The sequence below is a fragment of the Notechis scutatus genome, chromosome 2, assembly GCF_049901735.1.
Source record: "Notechis scutatus isolate UNSWTSFEM ecotype Mainland chromosome 2, rNotScu1.2, whole genome shotgun sequence".
NCBI lineage: Eukaryota > Metazoa > Chordata > Lepidosauria > Squamata > Elapidae > Notechis > Notechis scutatus.
Window position 1 is genome coordinate 147,064,978 of NC_142010.1, and position 23,865 is coordinate 147,088,842.

The 23,865-nt window shown below is 37.2% G+C and overlaps 1 protein-coding gene across 5 annotated transcripts in view; it reads left to right on the plus strand.

Moving 5' to 3' along the window:
- The window catches only part of COL5A3 (collagen type V alpha 3 chain), a 137,438-nt gene extending 134,041 nt beyond the window's left edge, over positions 1–3,397 (plus strand). For 4 of the 5 annotated variants that reach the window (XM_087956548.1, XM_087956549.1, XM_087956551.1 and 1 more), the window contains 5 exons: positions 311–364; positions 939–1,197; positions 1,407–1,519; positions 1,669–1,737; positions 2,732–3,397. In XM_087956548.1, the coding sequence (XP_087812674.1) occupies positions 311–364; positions 939–1,197; positions 1,407–1,519; positions 1,669–1,737; positions 2,732–3,004 (768 nt within the window). In that variant the 3' untranslated portion in view covers positions 3,005–3,397. The remainder of the gene's footprint in view (positions 1–310; positions 365–938; positions 1,198–1,406; positions 1,520–1,668; positions 1,738–2,731) is intronic. The other variant, XM_087956550.1, reaches the window with a different exon arrangement.
- The last annotated feature ends 20,468 nt before the right edge of the window (positions 3,398–23,865 follow it).

The window sequence follows — 23,865 nt, forward strand, 5'->3', positions numbered from 1 at the left end:
TTTAATTTTGAAAGTCTCTAACAAAGGAACTTAAATTCTGGGTCAGTGAAATGATAGCTGTAATTTAGAGGCAACTAATGTACCACACATTGTACACTTGGTTGATATATAATGTATTATTATTATTCTAATCATGGTGTGCATTTAAGGGAGGCTTTGAATAGTGCTTATGATGCTTAGGTCGTGACACTCAAGCAGAGTTGGGCTTTGCAGATATTGCTAAACTGCTATTCCTAGAACCGCCAGATATGAGCAGTGGTAAAAAGGTATATGTGCATTGGTACCAAATTCTTGATCCATCTTCCTGCAGGGACCTATTGGACCAAAAGGTGATCCAGGACCACAAGGGACACCAGGACCACCAGTAAGTGAAGGTTTACTACAAGGTCTACACAAAATTCATCTATTTTCTATATAGCTTTCTCTATGATACGGTATGTCTACTGTATCTGCATGCATTTTTCTAGCCATCTTCTCCCATTGCCTGCATGTTTACTGCTTTTTGTCTTAATAATACATGTTATGGTTATAAAAGCATATCCTATACTGGGAGAGATGGATATTAAAATGCATACATCTTTGTGTAAATTTCTAGCAATGTAAAACACTGCATGTGTCCACATTTTTTACACATTACAAAATTCAAAGAAATGTTAAAAATGAAGGGTTTGCTTTGAGTTTAGGCAACATAAATTGGAAAGGTCTCCTTTGATTCATGTTTGATTCCTGATATCTTCTGGATGTGTACATGATAACAGTTCAAAGTGGTTTATGATTCCTTTCTCCCCTTTTTTAGTTTTAAACATTTTCTGCCTGGCTGAAGCCTCGGAATTCTCTGGTGATCTCCCACCCAAGTTACTTAATCAGGTCTACCTTTATGTCATGTGTGTACACAAACTTTTGAGTCTTCTTTCTGTTTTTCATTTTCCTCCTTCTAGGGCCGTCCTGCTGAACTGCAGAATCCAATGCCCATGGGAAGTCGGCGCACAAGCCGCCAAGACTGGGAGGTTGAAGAACAGAGGGATGCTCCAGTGGAAGGGGGTATTGATCCTGATGCTGATGGGCTGGCAGAAGTCCTGGCAGCCCTGAGCTCTCTACGCGATGAGGTGGAGCAAATGCGATGCCCACTCGGCACCCTGGAGAGTCCAGCCAGGGTCTGCAAGGAGCTTCAGTTTTGTCATGCTCATCTCAAAGATGGTGAGTTTGAAGATGAAACTCCAAGCAGTGGATTCAGAACAGAATGTGCCGTCTACCCTAATGTTGAGAACCAAAGGGACCAGCGTGTTGCCTTTGGTAACTGGGGAAGGGGGAGAGCCTGCAAAACTCATAACTTTCTGATTGTGGGGAGCCTACTTCCTCATGGTTTCCCTAACCCTTTCTGCACTGATCCACGTAATATTCTTTAGGTGAATACTGGATTGATCCAAACCAGGGATGCAGCCGAGATGCCTTCAAAGTTTACTGTAATTTCACAGCTGGTGGAGAAACCTGCTTATTCCCTGACAAGAAATTTGAGGCTGTAAGTAGCTCACTTGACCACCAAAGAGGTGATCAGGAGAAAGATCAGAAACTATGTAAATTGCCCTAGCACCTCAAACAGGCCACTTGGCTCAGGAACCTGAATTTAAAACCCTAAGATGAGGAACAATATGAAATCTATGCCTTTAGGTACGACTTGCCGCCTGGAGCAAGGAGCAACCAGGAAGTTGGTTCAGCACTTTCAAAAGGGGCAAAAAGGTAACCATTTTCCATTCCATTCCATGCTTTGTACCTAGAGGAAATCTGGAAAAGGAACACAGTACTATTTCCCATTTTCTGTTAATCAAAGTCATGGCCCAATGCAGTATCAAATCCATATGCAGGGCCAAGCCATCTTTCTTCAGATATGATTTGTAACTGATTGAATAACAGAATAACAGAGATGGAAAGGACTTTGGAGGTCTTCTAGTCCAACCCCACTGCTCAAGCAGAAAACCCTATACCAGGGGTGTCAAACTCAAGGCCCGGGGTCCGGATACAGCCCACGGGTGCTTAGATCTGGCCTGAAATAATGAAGGACTGGCCCACGGTGCCTATTCCAGTGAAAAATGGAGTTTGCAAGGGCTGCATGTGGCCCTCCCAAGCTCTGTTTTCACTGGCAGAGGGTTACGGGAGGCTGTTGCAGCCGAAAATGGAACACAGGAGCCTGTTTTTGCTGACAGAGCCTTGGGCTGCTGCTGGCGCCCCACTAGCACAAGTGATGTCATGCTGGCCACGCCCACCCTGGCCACGCCCCCTGCCCCCCCAATTCCTGCAACAATTGTTTTAGCCCTCAATCCCCTGATCATCTTTGTTGCTCTTCTCTGCACTCTTTCTACTGTCTGAAAAAACTTTTTTATAGTGGGGCGACCAAAAGTGGACGCAGAATTCCAAGTGTGTCCTTACCAAGGCATTATAAAGTGGTATTAACACTTCACGTGAACTTGATTCTATCCCTCTGTTAAAGCAACCTAGGACCATGTTGGCTCTTTTGGCAGCTGCTGGGTTCCGCCAATGCACCCAAATCATTGCTTACAAAGTATAATTGCTGGATTCAAAGCCAAATGGATCATAAAAGGCTTAGTGTGTAGTGTAATTATAGCCACTCAGTGTCTTTATTTGTGAGGAGGTTGCAGTGTAGACTGGAAGGAACATAGTGGCTTTCTGTTAACTCACCATTTATTTCTCTTCCCCTTCTTCTTCTCCTTCCCAGTTCTCCTATGTGGATGCAGATGGCAACCCTGTGCTGGTCACTCAACTCACATTCCTGCGCCTGCTGAGTGCTGTTGCCCGGCAGAACTTCACCCTCCTCTGCCAAAATATGGCTGCTTGGTATGAAGCTGACACCAGCAACCACATGAAGGCGCTGCATTTTCGGGCTTTCAATGATGTGGAGTTGATGCACAACAGCACAGAAACTCCCATCCATGCCTTGTATGATGGCTGCCAGGTGAGAGAGCATTCTTCTAACTTTTGTATCTCTTGACCATTTCAGTATTGCTTGGTCTTCATCCCCACAACATGAAGCGACTCTGTGAATTGCAGGTCAGTGATTACACCTGGACCTTAAAGTGAAGGTATTGACCTGTGAGATCACCATCACATGATGGAACTTTGAGTATTGCAAAATTATCACGGAGGGAAATCATTCTGCTCCAAAAACCCTTTCAATAACTTCTTCCCTTTCATTCATCTTTCTTTTCAGCATTTTCCAACTCTCATATGAGCCATAATAGATGAGACATGTTAAAAGACCAGAATAAAATATTCCTCTCTATTCCACTCTGAGAAAAGTACTCATAATTTTCTGAATTTAGAGCCATTGCCTCCTTGGTCCATACTTGCCAAATTAAGGGATGTTGTGCTTTCTCAATCATGTTTGATCTTGTATATGCCTTGGTTTTCCAGGTCAATTTTATCTTGGGTTTCTGAGGATGGCTGCTATTTTTCTGTCTGTTTTGAAGGCAGTCTTGATGTGGTGTCTGTGTAGTATCTTACTAATTTTGTCTGTAGTGCCTCTTATGTAGGGCAGGACAGCTGTTCCATAGGTCTGTTCATCTTCTGGGTCTCTATTATGTCTCAGTGTGTTTTTGTGGATCAAGCCGGTGATTTTGCTTTTGTGGAAGCCGTTGGCTGTCAGTACTTTGGTCAGGGTGCATAATTCAGTCTTAATGTGTGTCTTGTCTGCCAGGCGTTTGGTTCTAGTAATTAGTGTTTTAGCCACAGAGTTTATCTGTGCTGGGTGGTGGTGGGATTGGGCGTTGAGGTAGCGGTTGTGTGTGTTTTCTTCTGGTATATGGTGTGTCCTAGTGTGCCATCTGTTTTTTTGTAGATTAGTACATCTAGGAATGGTAGTTGTTTGTTTGTTTCCGCTTCCATGGTGAACTTGATTTTGGGGTGTGTGCTGTTTAGGTGTGTTAGGAAGTTGTTTAGGTTTTCTTTTCCATGGGGCCAAATCACGAATGTGTCATCGATGTATCTTAACCATAGTTTGGGTTTGTGGGTGGCATTAGCTAGGGCTCTGGATTCGAATTCTTCCATGAACAGGTTTGCAATGACGGGTGACAGTGGTGATCCCATAGGGGCTCCATCAATTTGCTTGTATCTTTGTCCTTTGTATATGAAATATGTGTTGGTTAAGCAGTGTTCTGCTAGTTCCATGAGGTGTTTAGCTGGTTGGTATTTATTTTTGATGATTTCAAGAGTTTCTTTTATCGGGACTTGAGTGAATAGTGAAACCTCATCGAAACTTACAAGCAGACCTTCTTGTTCCATGTGTAGATCTTTGATCATTTCCAAGAGGTGGTATGAATTTTGTACATGTGAAGCTGCTGCTTCAGCATGGGGCTGTAGCTGCTTTGCTAAGTGTTTAGCTAGGTTTTGTAGTGGTGCTCCTCTGGAGCTGACTATGGGTCTGAGAGGTATGTCTTCTTTGTGTATTTTTGGGAGGCCGTATAGTTTGGGGCATCTGGAAGATTTCTCTCTGGGTATGATCGTGTGTTGGATCTCTTTGCTTATGTGGCTGGTTATAATTTTCTTCTTGGTTAATTTTTCCAGATATGTGGTTGGGTCTGTGTTTATGGGTTTGTATGTGGAGTCTTGGAGTAGGTCTGTCAATTTTGTTTCATAGTCTTTTCTGTCCATTACTACAGTGGCATTCCCTTTATCTGCTGGGAGGATGATTATGCTGCTATCTCTTTTCAGGGTTTGTAGCGCTTTGATTTCATTTTTCTGCAAGTTGCTGCACATACATACATACATACATACATATATATCTTCCTTTTTATTATGCTTTTTCTGGGAAAGAAGGGGGAGTGGATGAAAGAAACTTTGTAACACTGCCAACTAGAGGCTTGAAAAATACTTTATTTGAAGCTGAGAGAATTGTGAAAAACTCTCTCTCAAGGACACTGGAACCTGATAAGATAGAGGGAAGAACACTGGAGAATGTTTTTACAGGTGTTCTTTGGGACTTCTATCAACAATTGAATATTTGAAACTTGGCTTTGAAATTTGTGGAGAAGTCATAATAAGAGCCTTGGATAATTAAATAAAATGCAGTGTGCTCTTTTTCTATTTTTCTTAGCTGTTTTATCCCTCCTCCTCAATCCCATAGTATTTTGTAATATTTGTATATTTATTTTTTACTTTTTTTCTTTTTAAAGGAAAGCCTCAGAATATCTTTCTCTTTTTCTTATTGGGATTCTTGCCTTTTCCATTTTCATTTTTGATCCATTTTTATGGCCATTTTTATTATTGAGATCTTTCAACTGGATTAAGGTGTGAAGAACCTGAAGAATTCTTTTTTTTTCTTACTACTTTTTAATACTATTGGGTTTTATTCTTTTCTTTTTAATTTTTACTTTAAATCTTAATTGACTATCCCACAATAGGATAAGGTCTAGAAGAACCTGAAGAACCTTTTCTTTTTTCTTTTTAATTTTGGGCTTTTTAATTTTTATTCTTTTTTTTATTTTCTTTTTTTCTTTCTTTTTCCTAATTGGATTATAATTGGCCACTCTACTAATTGGATTAAAAGAGCTCGAAGATCCTGAGTTACCTAAATGAGTAAGAAATTCACATCTTCTGGCATTTCAACTTCTGCTCCTGCCTCCTGAACAGTTGGAGGATGACGTTTAACCCAGATAATGTCGAAGCAAGATAAAGAACAAGTGGATTTAAAGATGATTATGCAAGGAATTCAAGAACTTAAAATGAAATCGGATATCATTGAAAAGAAAATAGAGAATATTGAACAAAGAGCTGAGAATATTGAACAAAGAACAGAGAGTATTGAACAAAGAACAGAGAGTATTGAACAAAGAATGGAGAGTATTGAACAAAGAATGGAGAGTATTGAACAAAGAATTGGAAAGACCGATGAAAAAGTTGAAAATATTCAACAAATGATGGTGAAATATGATGAGAGACTCCAAAAAATTGAAGAGAAAGATAAACAAAGAGATGAGACAATTGGAAATATTGATAGCAGATTAACAATGGTTGAACATGACAAAAGTGGGATGTTGAAGTGGGAGATGGACAGGTCAGAATTTTATCTCAGATTTCAAAATATAGAGGAAGAAAAAGGACAAAACTTGACTGCAATAATGATAGAAATTTTGGCTGGAGCTCTGGAAATAACAGAGGAAAAGATGATGGATGGAGTAGATGAGGTATACCGAGTCTTCACAAGATATGCAATGAGGAACAATCTACCAAGAGAGGTCCACGTCAGATTTACAAAAAAAAAAAAACTATTAAAACACAAATATTACAAGTGGCAAGAGAGAAGACGTTGAAATATAAAGACAATGAGATTGTGGTTTTAAAACAAGTATGCAGAAAAGTGAGAGAGATGAGAAGAGAATATCAATTTCTGACTAAAATGTTATTGAAAAAAGAGGTGAATTACAGATGGTTGATTCCAGAAGGATTAATGTTTACATGGCAAGAACAGAGACATAGAATTGACTCAATTGAGAAAGCAGAAATATTCTACAATGAATTTTTCGAAAGAAGAGAAATAGAGACAGAAAAAGAGATCATCTCAACTGAACTTCAAGAGGACCAAATGGGGATGGGAAAAGAAGAAGGTGCAGTAGGTGGACAAGTGGAGACCAAAGAACAATGTGAAGTAAGATCCACGAGAGCTGTTAGACCTAAATACAAAACATAATCATGGAGGAAAAAAAACTGATTTCTATGAACATAAATGGACTGAACTCAGCTACCAAAAGAAGAAAAATCTTTCACAAATTAGAGAAGTTAAAATTTGATATAATTTGCTTACAAGAAGTACACATCAAAAAACAACATGAACAATTATTGGCATGACCAAAATTAGGGAAAATATTTACTTCCCTGACTCACTTTAAGAAAAGAGGAGTGGTTTTATACATTAAAGAAACTATTCCAGCAAAACTGATTCATACTGATGAAGATGGAAGAGTATTAATGGTTGAAATAGCAGATAATAATACAAAAACACTCCTGGTTGCAATTTATGCCCCAAATGATAAACAAGAAGAATTTTATAAAAACTACATATGAAAATAATAGGACTGGACTATATTAATATAGTTATGATGGGAGATTTCAACGGAATTGTAGACAATAAACTGGACTATACAGCAACAGCAACAAGACAAAATAGAAAGACTCTCCCTAAATCTTTTTTTAAAATGATAGATGAATTAAACTTAAAAGATATATGGAGAGAAAGAAATGCTAAAGTTCAACAATATACTTTTTACTCAAACAGACATTTATCATGGTCCAGAATAGATATGATCTGGACCTCAACAGAATTAATATCTAATATCCAAGAAATAAATATTGAAACAAGTACATGGGCATATCATAATCCAATTACAATTAAATGGAAAGGACAAAAAGAAGATCTAGATGGACATTAAATAATACTATTTTAAAGGAAAAAGACTTTACACAATGGATGGAGAAAGAATTGGCTTTCTTCTTTAGTGAAAATAAAAAAGAAGATACTTCAATACAGAATGTTTGGGATACAATGAAGGCATATACGAGAGGACTAATAATAGATTATACAAAGAAAAAGAACATTAGGAAGAGGCAAACTATCAAAGCTTTAGAAGATGATCACAAAAAACTGGAAAAAGAGTTACAGAAAATGCCACAAAAAAAAGATATTAAACTTAAAATGGACATAATTAAACATAAAATGGGTCAGATAGAGAAAGAAGAATTGGCACAAAAAATTAGAGGTGCTAAAAAGAACTATTTTGAAGATGCAAATAGGCCAGGTAGATGGTTAGCATACAAACTGAGAAAGGAGAAAGAATCAAGGAAAATATCACAGTTAATAGACGATCAAGGCCAAATGTGCTATGGTAATAAGGAGAAGAAGGCAATTATCTGAGATTTTTATGGACAACTATATAAACAAGAGGATATTGATGAGGAAAAAATTAAACAGTATTTACAAAATGCTAACCTACCTAAGATACCTAAAGAGACTGAAAAAATGTTAGAAAATACTATAACAATGATGGAACTAACCGAAGCACTCAACAGACAGAATAATGGAAAAGTACCAGGTCCAGATGGGCTTCCGGCAGAATTTTATAAAACATTACAAGAATCGTTGAGCATTCCATTGCTAGAAGTCATGAATGAAGTTATGTTAAATAAGAAGATACCTAAAACATGGTCAGAAGCTTACATTACACTTATTCCAAAAGAAGGGGCCGATCCATTACAAATCAAGAACTATAGACCTATTTCTCTATTGAATGCAGATTATAAAATCTTTGCTTCAATTTTGGCAGAAAGGCTTAAAAAATACTTAAATAATTTTATTCATCTTGATCAGAATGGATTTCTCCCAAAGAGACAAATCAAAGATGATATGAGAGTAATTCTGGACACTTTGGAATATTATGAGGCGCATCCTGAAAAACAAATGGCTTTGATATTCCTAGATGCCCCAAAGGCATTTGACAATGTGAACTGGAGATTTATGTTACTACTACTGGAACAGATGGGTTTTGCCAGAAAATTTGTTCAAGCAATAGAAGCTATATACTATAAGCAAACGGCAAAAGTAATGATAGAGGGAGAACTTACAGACTCTATTAACATAAGAAAAGGCACAAGACAAGGATGCCCATTATCACCTTTGCTATTTGTATTGACTTTGGAAGTGTTGAATAGAAATATTAGAGAGGACCAAAATATAAAAGGAATGAAAATCAAAAGGAGGAATTTAAACTACAAGCCTTTGCGGATGACTTGGTTTTTATTCTGGAAGATCCTCTAGAGACACCTTTAAAACTATTGGAAAAGATAGAGACGTACGGTGAGATGGCTGGTTTGAAAATAAATAAAGATAAAACAAAGATCCTGACAAAGAACATGTTATTAAGACAAAGAGAAGAACTGGCAGACCTATTGAAAATTCAAGTGACGAATAAGGTTAAGTATCTGGGGATATATTTGACGTCAAGATGTACTACATTGAAAGAGAATAACTATATTAAACTCAAACAGCAGATAGCACTTGATTTGAAGAAATGGGAAAACCTACAATTGTCATTAATAGGCAGAATTTCAACAATCAAGATGAATATTTTACCTAGAATTTTATATTTGTTTCAAACAATACCAATTAAGCTTGGCAAAGATTATTTTGAAGACTTAAATAAAATTGTATTGAAGTATATATGGCAAGGCAAGAAAGCGAGAATAAAATTAAAACTTTTACAAGATGCTAGAACTAGAGGAGGATTTGGCCTTCCTAATTGGGAGTTGTACTATCAAACTGCAAATTTGATGTGGGCCAAAGAATGGATAACATTAAGAAAGACTAGATTGTTGACACTAGAAGGACATGATTTATTACTGGGCTGGCATGCCTTTCTGTGGTATAAGGGAACTAAATCGCAGGGCTATTTTAGAAGGCATTACATACGGGAGTCTTTATGGTTAAATTGGGAGAAAATTAAGAGACAATGTTATTTGAAAATCCCAGTTTGGTTATCAACTATTGAAGCTTTTTCTTATCCTATAACATACAAGAAGGAACAAACAGTTAGATATGGGGAAATATTGGATGAAAAGGGTGAACTTAAAACGATGCAAAATCTAGAAGAACAAGGTATAAAGATGAATTGGTTTTCATATGCGCAAATACACTCAAGGTATGTTAAAGATTCTAAAACAGAGGGATTCTATGATAAATTGACTGACAGATAAGATTTTGACAGGTACTGATGAAAAGTGATTAAAAAATTATATGGTTATTTACTGGAAATTAAACTAGAGGAAGAACAAGTTAAAGAAACTATGATTGCTTGGGGGAAGAATTTTGGATATGGGATTGATTTAGAGAAATGGCAAAAATTGTGGTCTCAAAATTATAAAATGACAATGTCAACAGCATATAAAGAAAATTTGTATAAGATGTTTTACAGGTGGCACTTTCCTCCGACAAGAATAGCAAGAATGTTCAAGAATAAATCTGAAAAATGCTGGAAATGTCATCAGATACCTGGCTCATATTACCATATGTGGTGGACTTGTGAGGATGCTAGAAAATATTGGACTAAAATTGCATATGGTTGGAAAAAATGACAAAGAAACATATAGATTTAAAACCAGAGATTTTTTTATTGGGAATCTTACCTGATACATACAATAAAAATTTGAAATATTTGATTGTAAATGTATTAACAGCGGCTAGGATTGTATTTGCTAAAAATTGGAAGAGTGAGAAAATACCATCACAGGAAGAAATTATTAAGAAAATATTGGAATGTGCTGAAATGAGTAGATTGACATTTGAAATTAGAGAACAAGAAGATAAACAATTCTATGAAATTTGGGACCTTTTTTATCAATGGCTAGATAATAAAATATAATAATAGAATATTTAGGATCTTAGGAAACAATGAATATATATTTCTTTTTTTTTCTTTGATATTATCTTTATAAAATTTTATTAAGATAGACTAGGCATGATTTTATGACTTGCTATAAAATAAATTAAGTAAACTATAGTTATCTCGCTAAAGTATGAATTAATAAAATTATAGTTAAATGATTGTTTAATAATGATATCAGGCTATATAATTGTTGATTGATAATATGAGCTATTATGTAATATAACTACAATGGAGACTATGAAATGGATGCACACAAAAAAGTGGTAAACCAACCGATACACTGTCTGTAAATTTATGAAGGAAAGGATGATGTTTTTATGTTTTATGTGTTTTGGTTTGTTGTTAAAATCAATAAAACTGTTTAAAAAAAAATCATCTGGAAAGTACCATTAATGCAAATTATAGTAGTCCGAATGCTGCCAACCAATGCAAGAAATAGGGATCATAGGATGCTTTACTGAAATATTTGGATAAAACCTGAGGTCTTAATGTTGACCTTTAAAGCCCTAAAGCAACTTAAAGGCTGATATTTATGGTTTATGTGACTAAAGGATAAACAGAGATCAGTTTACAGTATTTGCTGGATTGGAAGATGTCTTGTTTGCAGATATTAGTTTGCTTATTCTCCATTTATCATTTCATCTCTAAGAAATTGCCTGGTTATTTATATCGGTAGAAGTTCTTCCAAAGATGCTCTTGAGGCTAGAAGCTTGGTTCTTGGATATGCAGGAAATAACTTTCTCCTGGGTGTATCCCAGGTTATGATATGTGCTCCCTAATATATTTGGCTCCAACTCTCAGTATTGAGGAAGATAGCAAAAACCCATCTCTTTTACTACCTCTTAATTGATAATTATTTCCAAGATTTTAACTTTGCTTTTGATTTTTAATTGCATCAATTGTAGGGTTCAGTCTCATGCTCTGATTAAGTTTTGTTCATTGTAAGCTACCATTAGCTCGAACTATGCAAGAAGTTGAAGTATGTATTCAGTAATACCTACCTGCCTACAACTGAAGATTTCATTGAAGCTGGAGGGACATGGAGAAAGAAAGAGACCTGCCATAGAAAGATTTGAGGTTCATAGCTGGATAATAGATTAAAATATGCAAATTGTTCACAAAGAGACAACAAGTTTCTCTTGCTCAGTGTTTAATTTTAAAGTAAGGTCTGAAGAGGTGCTCCCCTTCCAGCTGGGATAAAATATTTGGGGGCTGTAATAGGTGTGATTTATTCAGTCAAAACAATCATAATAGCTCATTTGGGGTCCTAGGATATTGAAAAGACTGTATGTTTCACTTCCCAAGAACTTATTGGCATGGAAAAGAAATTTCTCTTTTCTCAGTCTCAGATGATCCAGAAAGGAACAGAGAAAAATGAAAAGCATTTCAGCAATCAAAATCAAAAACCGAGTGATCCTATGCTCAATTTTGTAGGCTCATCCTGGGAAATGAAAATGGCCCCGCTATTCAACTCGAAATACATGACACTGCAGATGAGCAAAAGCAAAGTGATTATTTTGAATTTGTTCAAAGGCAGGAGAAAATGCAGAAGGGTGGGGGGATTCATCCTGGGCAGTTCAAAGGGCAGAAGAATAAAAGAGAACTGCAGAAGAGAACCAAGTGATCTGCAACAGCCACAAATCTCTGCCTACCAGCAAAGCGCTTGCCTTTGTGGTGACTATGGCAGACCATGGGTATGGTTTAGGAGCACAACAGGAATAATAATCTATCAAATTAGACTGTTTTTCTGAACCATCTTCCCTTTCCCCACCTCTGAGTTGTTGTCTAACGTTTTTCTGAACATTATCCTAGATCAGGGCTGTCAAACTCATGGCCCATGGGCCGAATGCATCACTCATTGGCCATACCCACGCCGAGTTTAGTGAAGGGGGGAAAAAGTCCTGATATGTCATGTGACACCACTGTGATGACTCGAGTTTGACACCCTTGTCCGAGGTCAAGAATGGAGAAGTTGAAGACCTCAGGACTGTACGTAGGCTCTAAAACCATCTTCAGCTTTTCACATTCCTTCTTGATGTTGCCGTCAATTGGCATCATTGCATCCATTATCATCACTGTCCTGTAGTCTACTAATATGATATCTGGTTGATTGCTTAGTACCTGCCAGTTTGTATTGATCTAGAAGTCCCACAAGTTTTTAGCTCTGTTATTCTCCACAACCTTCTGTAGAATGTCCTCTCTGGATTTGGGAAGGTCTAGCTCCTATACTGTGCAGATGTTTCTATACACAATGACAGCTACCTGGGGATACTGTTCAATATATACAATTCCTGCCTGAATCTGACACCCTGCCATTATGTATTGGACTATCTCTGAGGCCTCTTTGCACAATCTGCACCTCAGGTCTTGTCCAGTGTGGTAGATCTCTGCTTTTCAAAAATGTGGTGCTCAGGGCTGTTCTTGTGTTGTTACAATCAGTGCTTCAGTGCTGTCTCTTACTCCAGCCCTTTCCAGCTACTGGTAAGATTTCCCAATGTCACCTATTTCAGTTGTTGTGCTGCCCTGATCTCTCTCTCATACACATACACACAATTGTGGTTTAGTGGGTTTATTAATTTCCTCTGCAACTCCCTTCACCCAATTAAGAACTGTCCCAATTAAGTCCAGCCACAAGCAGACCAATGCTAGTCCACAGAGCAATGGTCAATGAGTCCACAAGGCACTTGAAAGTTTCCCAATCAACATAATCCCAATAGGCAAAATTTATCCCTCTATCTCATTCCTTATAATAAAAAGAAAAAGAATTTCTCCTGAAATCACTACTCAGAGTATGATGCCTTTCTATCCTCCCCCTAAATTAATTAGATTAACATTTAAAATAACACCTAATACTCAATCTGATTCTGCTTGGTACATTCTATCTACTAATTTATTTTTTTTAATAATAATAAAAACAGAGTAATAAATCCAAAATGATTGAATACATAGTTAAATAATAAATCTAAATATTAAATCTTATAGCTTTCCCATTGCCTTTTCAAAAAACAAATGCTACTATAATAGTTTTATAATAACATCAATACCATAGTCATATTAAACTCTTTAATTAAAACTCAATATTCTAAACATTCCCTTTAATATTTTATTAAATTTTAAAATCAATCATTATTAAACATTTCAACATTTTAATTTCTTATTAACTCTTAAGCCATTCTAATTTTCTATTTCTAATACAAGTGTTACAATACCATCTTATGTACCTTGCAAAATCTTTTTTAAAGAAATTGTACTTTACCCTTTGTCCCTAAAAAAAATTCCTCTTTTCCCATCTAATTTCAAAACTTTGTGGCTTTTCTCCGCCTTTCCCCTTTCTTTCTTCCCCCACCAAATCTTCCTACCCCCCCTTCTTCTAGCCTCTGCCTTGCTAGCATCCCTTCTCTGTTGTGTTCCCTTTTTCTTTTGTTTATTATCATTATATTTATTTTGCATCTTATTTTTCTCTTTCTTGAATGTTTTTTTAAATCTTAAGTCCTTCATTTTCCTCGCTTTCTTCCTTCCTTCTTTCTTAGTTAAATTTTGAAATTCATTAAAGATGGCTTCTTCGTCTTCTTCTTCTTCTTGTTCTTCTGCCTCGATCTGTTGTATTGTCTGTTGATAGTTAACCAGCGCCATTTCTAAAAAAAGGAAGGCTTTTTCCATACCATCTTTACCGTCTATTTTTGTTTGCTCATATTCTTCCCTCAGATCCTCAAAAGGAAAAGCCATTATAAATCTTTTCTTTTCTTTTCTTTTCCCCCTCTTTCTTCTTACACCAAACAAGCTATTTCAAGAACAAGATAGAACAATCCCAAAGTCCTCAATCAATCCAAGCCAAGACAAAGTTCTCCCTTTCTCTTCCAGGGGTAGTATCAGACAAAAGAAAAAAGAAAATCCAAATCTGTATTTTAAAGCCTTATTGAAATTATGTTTCTGTCTTCACATCCTTAAGGCATCTCCTCCAACAACATCAGACCAAATGAATATCTTTTTTGTCCTCTCCCTTCTGACTTATCACATAAAGCTAGTTTTACCTGAAAAAAAACAGGTTTCTCAATATCCACTTATTAATTCCGGTCGGGAGGAAGAATAAACTTTCCTTTCAGCACCTCAAAATTGCCGCTTATTTTCTCTTGTGGAAAGAATCATCCAAAAAGCCATAATTTCCAGGAATTATATTAAATGTATCTTAGAGTCCTGAATCAACCAAGAAAACTTTCACTCTTAAAGGCTTTCTCCTCTTCCTCCTGCGCATTCTTACCCAGCTGCCGGCTTCTTTGTGGCAGCCATTGCGGACCGCCGCTGCACTGCGTCTTGGGAAAAGGGGGTTCTACCGGCCGGGAGGGGGTCTGCAACACCCCCAAACCCCTCTCCGGATCCCCCTATCTTTAGCTACCCCTGCAGGGTAGCCTAGCTCCGAACCCGTCCGGATCGGAGCACCAAAAACGGCTAGCGCGGCAGGGATCGCAGGGAGTCGCAAATCCCTGCCGCTCACGAAGCCGACAAACCGGAAGTCCATATATATATATTCTTAAGTTTTCGCGGGTACTTACATGTATGGCATTCAGCTTTGTTTGGGTATTTTCCCACGTCATAGTAGTTGTGCTTTTAAAGTTGTAGCGACGTTTCGGCAGAATCTCATCTGCCATCATCAGGCTTCTGTATAGTGTTCATCTGTGAGTCAGGCTTTTACAGTGGTTTCAGATTTGAATTTGGGGCAGCCTATTGCTGTGCCAGAATGGTTTTTTCTTCATCCTGATTGGTTGAGAGTCTTGGTCTGTGTTTATTGGTCTTGGAGTTTGCTGTGTTATGCTTGATTGGTGTTTCTAATATCTTCTGTCTGTTTTTTTGGCTCTTTTTGTATCTTGATTGGCTGGCAACATTGTGTTACTTTATTGGAGGCCTTTAGTGCAGCTTGGCTCCGGGTAAATGGATGGCTATCATTAGTTAGGAAGCTAGGTTTCATCTGGGTGCCTGGTTGGGGTGTGTTTGAGCTGGAGGTATCAGGGGGGATCTGTTTGTGCCCAGGTGTTTGCCTGGCTTGTGGTGTGGAGATTTTTTTGTTTGTGAGTGCAGGCTTCCAAATGATTGACAGCCTGGTGGAATAATCTCTTCTGTTCATGCTTTCTGGTCTTTTTTCAATCTCTATGGCTTCTCTGATGATTCTGTGGCTGGGGTTTTCTATAGTGGCTAGGGTTTTGGTGCCATTGAAGTTGATGCTATGACCTGTGGCTTCCATGTGTTGGACTAGTGAGGAAGTGTGTTCCAGCTTTTTGACTGCATTTTTGTGTTCATCCAGGCGGGTACTTATTCTTCTATTGGTCTGTCCAATGTATGTGGCCGGGCATGATGCACAGGGGACTTTGTATATGCCTTGGTTTTCCAGGTCAATTTTATCTTTGGGGTTTCTGAGGATGGCTGCTATTTTTCTGTCTGTTTTGAAGGCAGTCTTGATGTGGTGTCTGTGTAGTATCTTACTAATTTTGTCTGTAGTGCCTCTTATGTAGGGCAGGACAGCTGTTCCATAGGTCTGTTCATCTTCTGGGTCTCTATTGTGTCTCAGTGTGTTTTTGTGGATCAAGCCGGTGATTTTGCTTTTGTGGAAGCCGTTGGCTGTCAGTACTTTGGTCAGGGTGCATAGTTCAGTCTTAATGTGTGTCTTGTCTGCCAGGCGTTTGGTTCTAGTAATTAGTGTTTTAGCCACGGAGTTTATCTGTGCTGGGTGGTGGTGGGATTGGGCGTTGAGGTAGCGGTTGGTGTGTGTTTTCTTCTGGTATATGGTGTGTCCTAGTGTGCCATCTGTTTTTTTGTAGATTAGTACATCTAGGAATGGTAGTTGTTTGTTTGTTTCCGTTTCCATGGTGAACTTGATTTTGGGGTGTGTGCTGTTTAGGTGTGTTAGGAAGTTGTTTAGGTTTTCTTTTCCATGGGGCCAAATCACGAATGTGTCATCGATGTATCTTAACCATAGTCTGGGTTTGTGGATGGCATTGGCCAGGGCTCTGGATTCGAATTCTTCCATGAACAGGTTTGCAATGACAGGTGACAGTGGTGATTCCATAGGAGCTCCTTCTATTTGTTTGTATCTTTGTCCTTTGTATATGAAATATGTGTTGGTTAAGCAGTGTTCTGTTAGTTCCATGAGGTGTTTAGCTGGTTGGTATTTATTTTTGATGATTTCCAGGGTCTCTTTTATCAGGACTTGAGTGAATAGTGAAACCACGTTGAAGCTTACAAGCAGATCTTCCTGCTCCACATGTAGATCTTTGATCAATTCCAAGAAGTGGTATGAGTTTTTTACATGAGAAGCTGCTGTTTCAGCATGGGGCTGTAGCTCTTTTGCTAGGTGTTTAGCTAGGTTTTGTAGTGGTGCTCCTCTGGAGCTGACTATGGGTCTGAGAGGTATGCCTTCTTTGTGTATTTTTGGGAGGCCGTATAGTTTGGGGCATCTGGAAGATTTCTCTCTGGGTATGATCGTGTGTTGGATCTCTTTGCTTATGTGGCTGGTTATAATTTTCTTCTTGGTTAATTTTTCCAGATATGTGGTTGGGTCTGTGTTTATGGGTTTGTATGTGGAGTCTTGGAGTAGGTCTGTCAATTTTGTTTCATAGTCTTTTCTGTCCATTACTACAGTGGCATTCCCTTTATCTGCTGGGAGGATGATTATGCTGCTATCTGTTTTCAGGGTTTGTAGCGCTTTGATTTCATTTTTCTGCAAGTTGCTACACATACATACATACATACATATATATCTTCTTTTTTATTATGCTTTTTCTGGGAAAGAAGGGGGAGTGGATGAAAGAAACTTTGTAACACTGCCAACTAGAGGCTTGAAAAATACTTTATTTGAAGCTGAGAGAATTGTGAAAAACTCTCTCTCAAGGACACTGGAACCTGATAAGATAGAGGGAAGAACACTGGAGAATGTTTTTACAGGTGTTCTTTGGGACTTCTATCAACAATTGAATATTTGAAACTTGGCTTTGAAATTTGTGGAGAAGTCATAATAAGAGCCTTGGATAATTAAATAAAATGCAGTGTGCTCTTTTTCTATTTTTTCTTAGCTGTTTTATCCCTCCTCCTCAATCCCATAGTATTTTGTAATATTTTTATATTTATTTTTTACTTTTTTTCTTTTTAAAGGGAAAGCCTCAGAATATCTTTCTCTTTTTCTTATTGGGATTCTTGCCTTTTCCATTTTCATTTTTGATCCATTTTTATGGCCATTTTTTATTATTGAGATCTTTCAACTGGATTAAGGTGTGAAGAACCTGAAGAATTCTTTTTTTTTTCTTACTACTTTTTAATACTATTGGGTTTTATTCTTTTTCTTTTTAATTTTTACTTTGAATCTTAATTGACTATCCCACAATAGGATAAGGTCTAGAAGAACCTGAAGAACCTTTTCTTTTTTCTTTTTAATTTTGGGCTTTTTAATTTTTATTCTTTTTTTATTTTCTTTTTTTCTTTCTTTTTTCCTAATTGGATTATAATTGGCCACTCTACTAATTGGATTAAAAGAGCTCGAAGATCCTGAGTTACCTAAATGAGTAAGAAATTCACATCTTCTGGCATTTCAACTTCTGCTCCTGCCTCCCGAACAGTTGGAGGATGACGTTTAACCCAGATAATGTCGAAGCAAGATAAAGAACAAGTGGATTTAAAGATGATTATGCAAGGAATTCAAGAACTTAAAATGAAATCGGATATCATTGAAAAGAAAATAGAGAATATTGAACAAAGAGCTGAGAATATTGAACAAAGAACAGAGAGTATTGAACAAAGAACAGAGAGTATTGAACAAAGAATGGAGAGTATTGAACAAAGAATGGAGAGTATTGAACAAAGAATTGGAAAGACCGATGAAAAAGTTGAAAATATTCAACAAATGATGGTGAAATATGATGAGAGACTCCAAAAAATTGAAGAGAAAGATAAACAAAGAGATGAGACAATTGGAAATATTGATAGCAGATTAACAATGGTTGAACATGACAAAAGTGGGATGTTGAAGTGGGAGATGGACAGGTCAGAATTTTATCTCAGATTTCAAAATATAGAGGAAGAAAAAGGACAAAACTTGACTGCAATAATGATAGAAATTTTGGCTGGAGCTCTGGAAATAACAGAGGAAAAGATGATGGATGGAGTAGATGAGGTATACCGAGTCTTCACAAGATATGCAATGAGGAACAATCTACCAAGAGAGGTCCACGTCAGATTTACAAAAAAAACTATTAAAACACAAATATTACAAGTGGCAAGAGAGAAGACGTTGAAATATAAAGACAATGAGATTGTGGTTTTAAAACAAGTACGCAGAAAAGTGAGAGAGATGAGAAGAGAATATCAATTTCTGACTAAAATGTTATTGAAAAAAGAGGTGAATTACAGATGGTTGATTCCAGAAGGATTAATGTTTACATGGCAAGAACAGAGACATAGAATTGACTCAATTGAGAAAGCAGAAATATTCTACAATGAATTTTTCGAAAGAAGAGAAATAGAGACAGAAAAAGAGATCATCTCAACTGAACTTCAAGAGGACCAAATGGGGATGGGAAAAGAAGAAGGTGCAGTAGGTGGACAAGTGGAAACCAAAGAACAATGTGAAGTAAGATCCACGAGAGCTGTTAGACCTAAATACAAAACATAATCATGGAGGAAAAAAAACTGATTTCTATGAACATAAATGGACTGAACTCAGCTACCAAAAGAAGAAAAATCTTTCACAAATTAGAGAAGTTAAAATTTGATATAATTTGCTTACAAGAAGTACACATCAAAAAACAACATGAACAATTATTGGCACGACCAAAATTAGGGAAAATATTTACTTCCCTGACTCACTGTAAGAAAAGAGGAGTGGTTTTATACATTAAAGAAACTATTCCAGCAAAACTGATTCATACTGATGAAGATGGAAGAGTATTAATGGTTGAAATAGCAGATAATAATACAAAAACACTCCTGGTTGCAATTTATGCCCCAAATGATAAACAAGAAGAATTTTATAAAAAACTACATATGAAAATAATAGGACTGGACTATATTAATATAGTTATGATGGGAGATTTCAACGGAATTGTAGACAATAAACTGGACTATACAGCAACAGCAACAAGACAACATAGAAAGACTCTCCCTAAATCTTTTTTTAAAATGATAGATGAATTAAACTTAAAAGATATATGGAGAGAAAGAAATGCTAAAGTTCAACAATATACTTTTTACTCAAACAGACATTTATCATGGTCCAGAATAGATATGATCTGGAGCTCAACAGAATTAATATCTAATATCCAAGAAATAAATATTGAAACAAGTACATGGGCAGATCATAATCCAATGACAATTAAATGGAAAGGACAAAAAAGAAGATCTAGATGGACATTAAATAATACTATTTTAAAGGAAAAAGACTTTACACAATGGATGGAGAAAGAATTGGCTTTCTTCTTTAGTGAAAATAAAAAAGAAGATACTTCAATACAGAATGTTTGGGATACAATGAAGGCATATACGAGAGGACTAATTATAGATTATACAAAGAAAAAGAACATTAGGAAGAGGCAAACTATCAAAGCTTTAGAAGATGATCACAAAAAACTGGAAAAAGAGTTACAGAAAATGCCACAGAAAAAAGATATTAAACTTAAAATGGACATAATTAAACATAAAATGGGTCAGATAGAGAAAGAAGAATTGGCACAAAAAATTAGAAGTGCTAAAAAGAACTATTTTGAAGATGCAAATAGGCCAGGTAGATGGTTAGCATACAAACTGAGAAAGGAGAAAGAATCAAGGAAAATATCACAGTTAATAGACGACCAAGGCCAAATGTGCTATGGTAATAAGGAGAAGAAGGCAATTATCTGAGATTTTTATGGACAACTATATAAACAAGAGGATATTGATGAGGAAAAAATCAAACAGTATTTACAAAATGCTAACCTACCTAAGATACCTAAAGAGACTGAAAAAATGTTAGAAAATACTATAACAATGATGGAACTAACCGAAGCACTCAACAGACAGAATAATGGAAAAGCACCAGGTCCAGATGTGCTTCCGGCAGAATTTTATAAAACATTACAAGAATCGTTGAGCATTCCATTGCTAGAAGTCATGAATGAAGTTATGTTAAATAAGAAGATACCTAAAACATGGTCAGAAGCTTACATTACACTTATTCCAAAAGAAGGGGCCGATCCATTACAAATCAAGAACTATAGACCTATTTCTCTATTGAATGCAGATTATAAAATCTTTGCTTCAATTTTGGCAGAAAGGCTTAAAAAATACTTAAATAATTTTATTCATCTTGATCAGAATGGATTTCTCCCAAAGAGACAAATCAAAGATGATATGAGAGTAATTCTGGACACTTTGGAATATTATGAGGCGCATCCTGAAAAACAAATGGCTTTGATATTCCTAGATGCCCAAAAGGCATTTGACAATGTGAACTGGAGATTTATGTTACTACTACTGGAACAGATGGGTTTTGCCAGAAAATTTATTCAAGCAATAGAAGCTATATACTATAAGCAAAGGGCAAAAGTAATGATAGAGGGAGAACTTACAGACTCTATTAACATAAGAAAAGGCACAAGACAAGGATGCCCATTATCACCTTTGCTATTTGTATTGACTTTGGAAGTGTTGAATAGAAATATTAGAGAGGACCAAAATATAAAAGGAATGAAAATCAAAAGGAGGAATTTAAACTACAAGCCTTTGCGGATGACTTGGTTTTTATTCTGGAAGATCCTCTAGAGACAGCTTTAAAACTATTGGAAAAGATAGAGACATCTATTGGAAAAGATAGAGACCGCTTCAGCTAACATCCTTATGAGACCGAGCTAATTCTCTTCTACAGAGGCAAACTAAGTGTAGGGTTTGATTAATTTACTTATCATCCTGGTTTGTTCTTGCCCAACAGCCTATAGCAGAAAAGAAAAGAGTTAGCCTTCCTTCGGGTTTGATTAATTTACTTATCATCCTGGTTTGTTCTTGCCCAACAGCCTATAGCAGAAAAGAAAAGAGTTAGCCTTCCTTCGGGTTTGATTAATTTACTTATCATCCTGGTTTGTTCTTGCCCAACAGCCTATAGCAGAAAAGAAAAGAAGTCACCAATCCCTCTCAAGAATGAGTGCAACCACATAGTTAATGGGGGTCAATCACATCACTGCTGGGGCTCTAAGGTTTGCAAGCAACGGTGACCTATAAGAAGGTGGCCCCAATTTTCTAAATCAGAACATATTAAGTGGAGTTGGATAGGAATCATTCCATCTGGGATGGGCAATGATTACTGCAAAAAGTTATTGAATTCAAAGAAGCTAGTTTGGGTCTACCACAAGCATCACTTTGCTGTTGAATCATGAAATGGCATGTATTGTCTATTAGGTAAGGGTGGGGGCAGAGGAAAGGAAAGGAAAATACTTTAGGAACCTGTGCAGGTTGCTTTTCTCTCACGAGTAGGGTATCGCAGTTCTCTGCATCTGGAATTAGGTGGTTGGCATGCAGGGCTCAGTGCTATTGCCCTCTTTCCTTCTCCTTCTCTTCCCTTTCTCATACAGATCAGTCATTCAGAGAGGAGCCAGGAACAGAGACAGATAGCCCAATTAGGAAGAAAGAGGCACTGCGGCTTGCAAAGCAAGAACTCCAACACATAGCAACAACAGTCACTGTTGTCTTACCCTGAGTCAGAGAACTCTTGATCCATCTAGTCCAGTATCATCGAAAGAAATTTCACCCGTATCTTTTCAAGCCCTACTGAGAGGTCCCAGAGATTGGGGTTTGTACCATCTGTATGTACACAGCCAATAAACTATAGCCATTCTCCTTTCAAAAGCCAAGGAAGGGCCATTAGCTTGTACATGAAAGATTAGTCCCAGGCTTCGTATGTGCAAGGGAAGGGATTTCCTTCATGACATTAGTGGAATTGAGGGTATTTCCATGCAAAGACGCCACATTTCAAGAAAAGATGGAAAGTCCATAATCCCCAAGCCCCATCTTTTGCAGGCCTGTTATTGTTTGTTCCCATAGTCACCCTTTTTCAGCTCTTGGATTTCTGTCCACCACATACACTGTGGCTGAGACCAGCACCTCTGACAAGAGATTTCATCTGATCACAGTGAAGTCTGAGTAATGGACAGGCAGATTGGAAATGGCAGCTGAGGTTTCAGTGGCAGGCCTATCAGGAAAGCTGGGAGAAAGAGGCAGGTTTCAGTCAAAACTCGAGCAACTCATTACAAAACATCTCTTCCCAGGGGAAAAAGCAAAGGCTGTCCAGTTTTACATAGCTTTATATCCCAGACACGTCTTTTCAAAACTGTGCAGCACCCAACAAGAGAAGCTGCATCGTCCAAAACTCTCCAAGTCTAAAAAGTCTTGAGTTTGTCATTGTTATTGCTAAGCTCCCAGGAGTCCTATAATAGTAGAGGATTGGCCACCATATTTCAATAAGGCCCAGTAATCTCTTTAAAAATAAGGATGCTGCCCCACATTTGAATTGAAGGCCTGGACATCAAAGAAAGTGCCATTTCAGACCTAATCATCACATAAGATGTTCAGGTTGCTACCGGTAGCAAATAGGTCTCTATCTCATTGGAAACTAATGATTGGATTTCAGGAGAACCACGTTCAAATTTCCACCTGTCATGAAGATTAATAGACCATGGTAGAGGAGGTATTTATTTATTGTAGGGCCACTTATCTCAAATTCATTATTCTGGGTAGATAACAGTACTAAAAACAAATATAAAAGCAGATTTTAAAAAAGAGTCCAGAAGAACTATGGGTTAAATGGGCCCAATGATGGGTTTAATGGGTCCAAATCAATCAACCACAAGGGCCTGCACATTTTAGAAAAGAAGCCAAAGGTCTTCAAACGCTGCCAGATTACCTTTTATTTGCTTGGAGTCAAGTGGCATTATTATGGTTCATCACACAGTTAGACAGATCTTTAGACTGGATTTGGCATGTTTGTATATTTATCCAGTCTGTGATAAGCAGCTGTGCAAATTTGATGGTGTTAAAGGTATCATCGCAGAATGTAAGTTGTTCCGAGTAAAGCTATCCTTGGATGCAGTTTTTCTGCATCAGCTTTGACTGATGGCAATTTTGTCAGTGTTGATGGTGTTCAAGTGATGCTCCAGATGCTTTGGGATTGCACCCAAGACACCTAATTACTAGTAGTACTATCTTTGCTTTCTTTTGCCGCAGTCATTCTACTACTATTTGCGAATCTTTCTATTTTGGATTTTCTCCAGTTCTTTTTCTTCTATTCTACTGTCTTCAGATACTGACATGTTCACTATCCAGACTTTTATCTTTTTTATCGACAATCATTTAGTGTGGAGTGTTATGTGGCAGGTGCTCATTTGTTTCAATTCTAAAGTCCCAGAGCACTTCAGCCTCT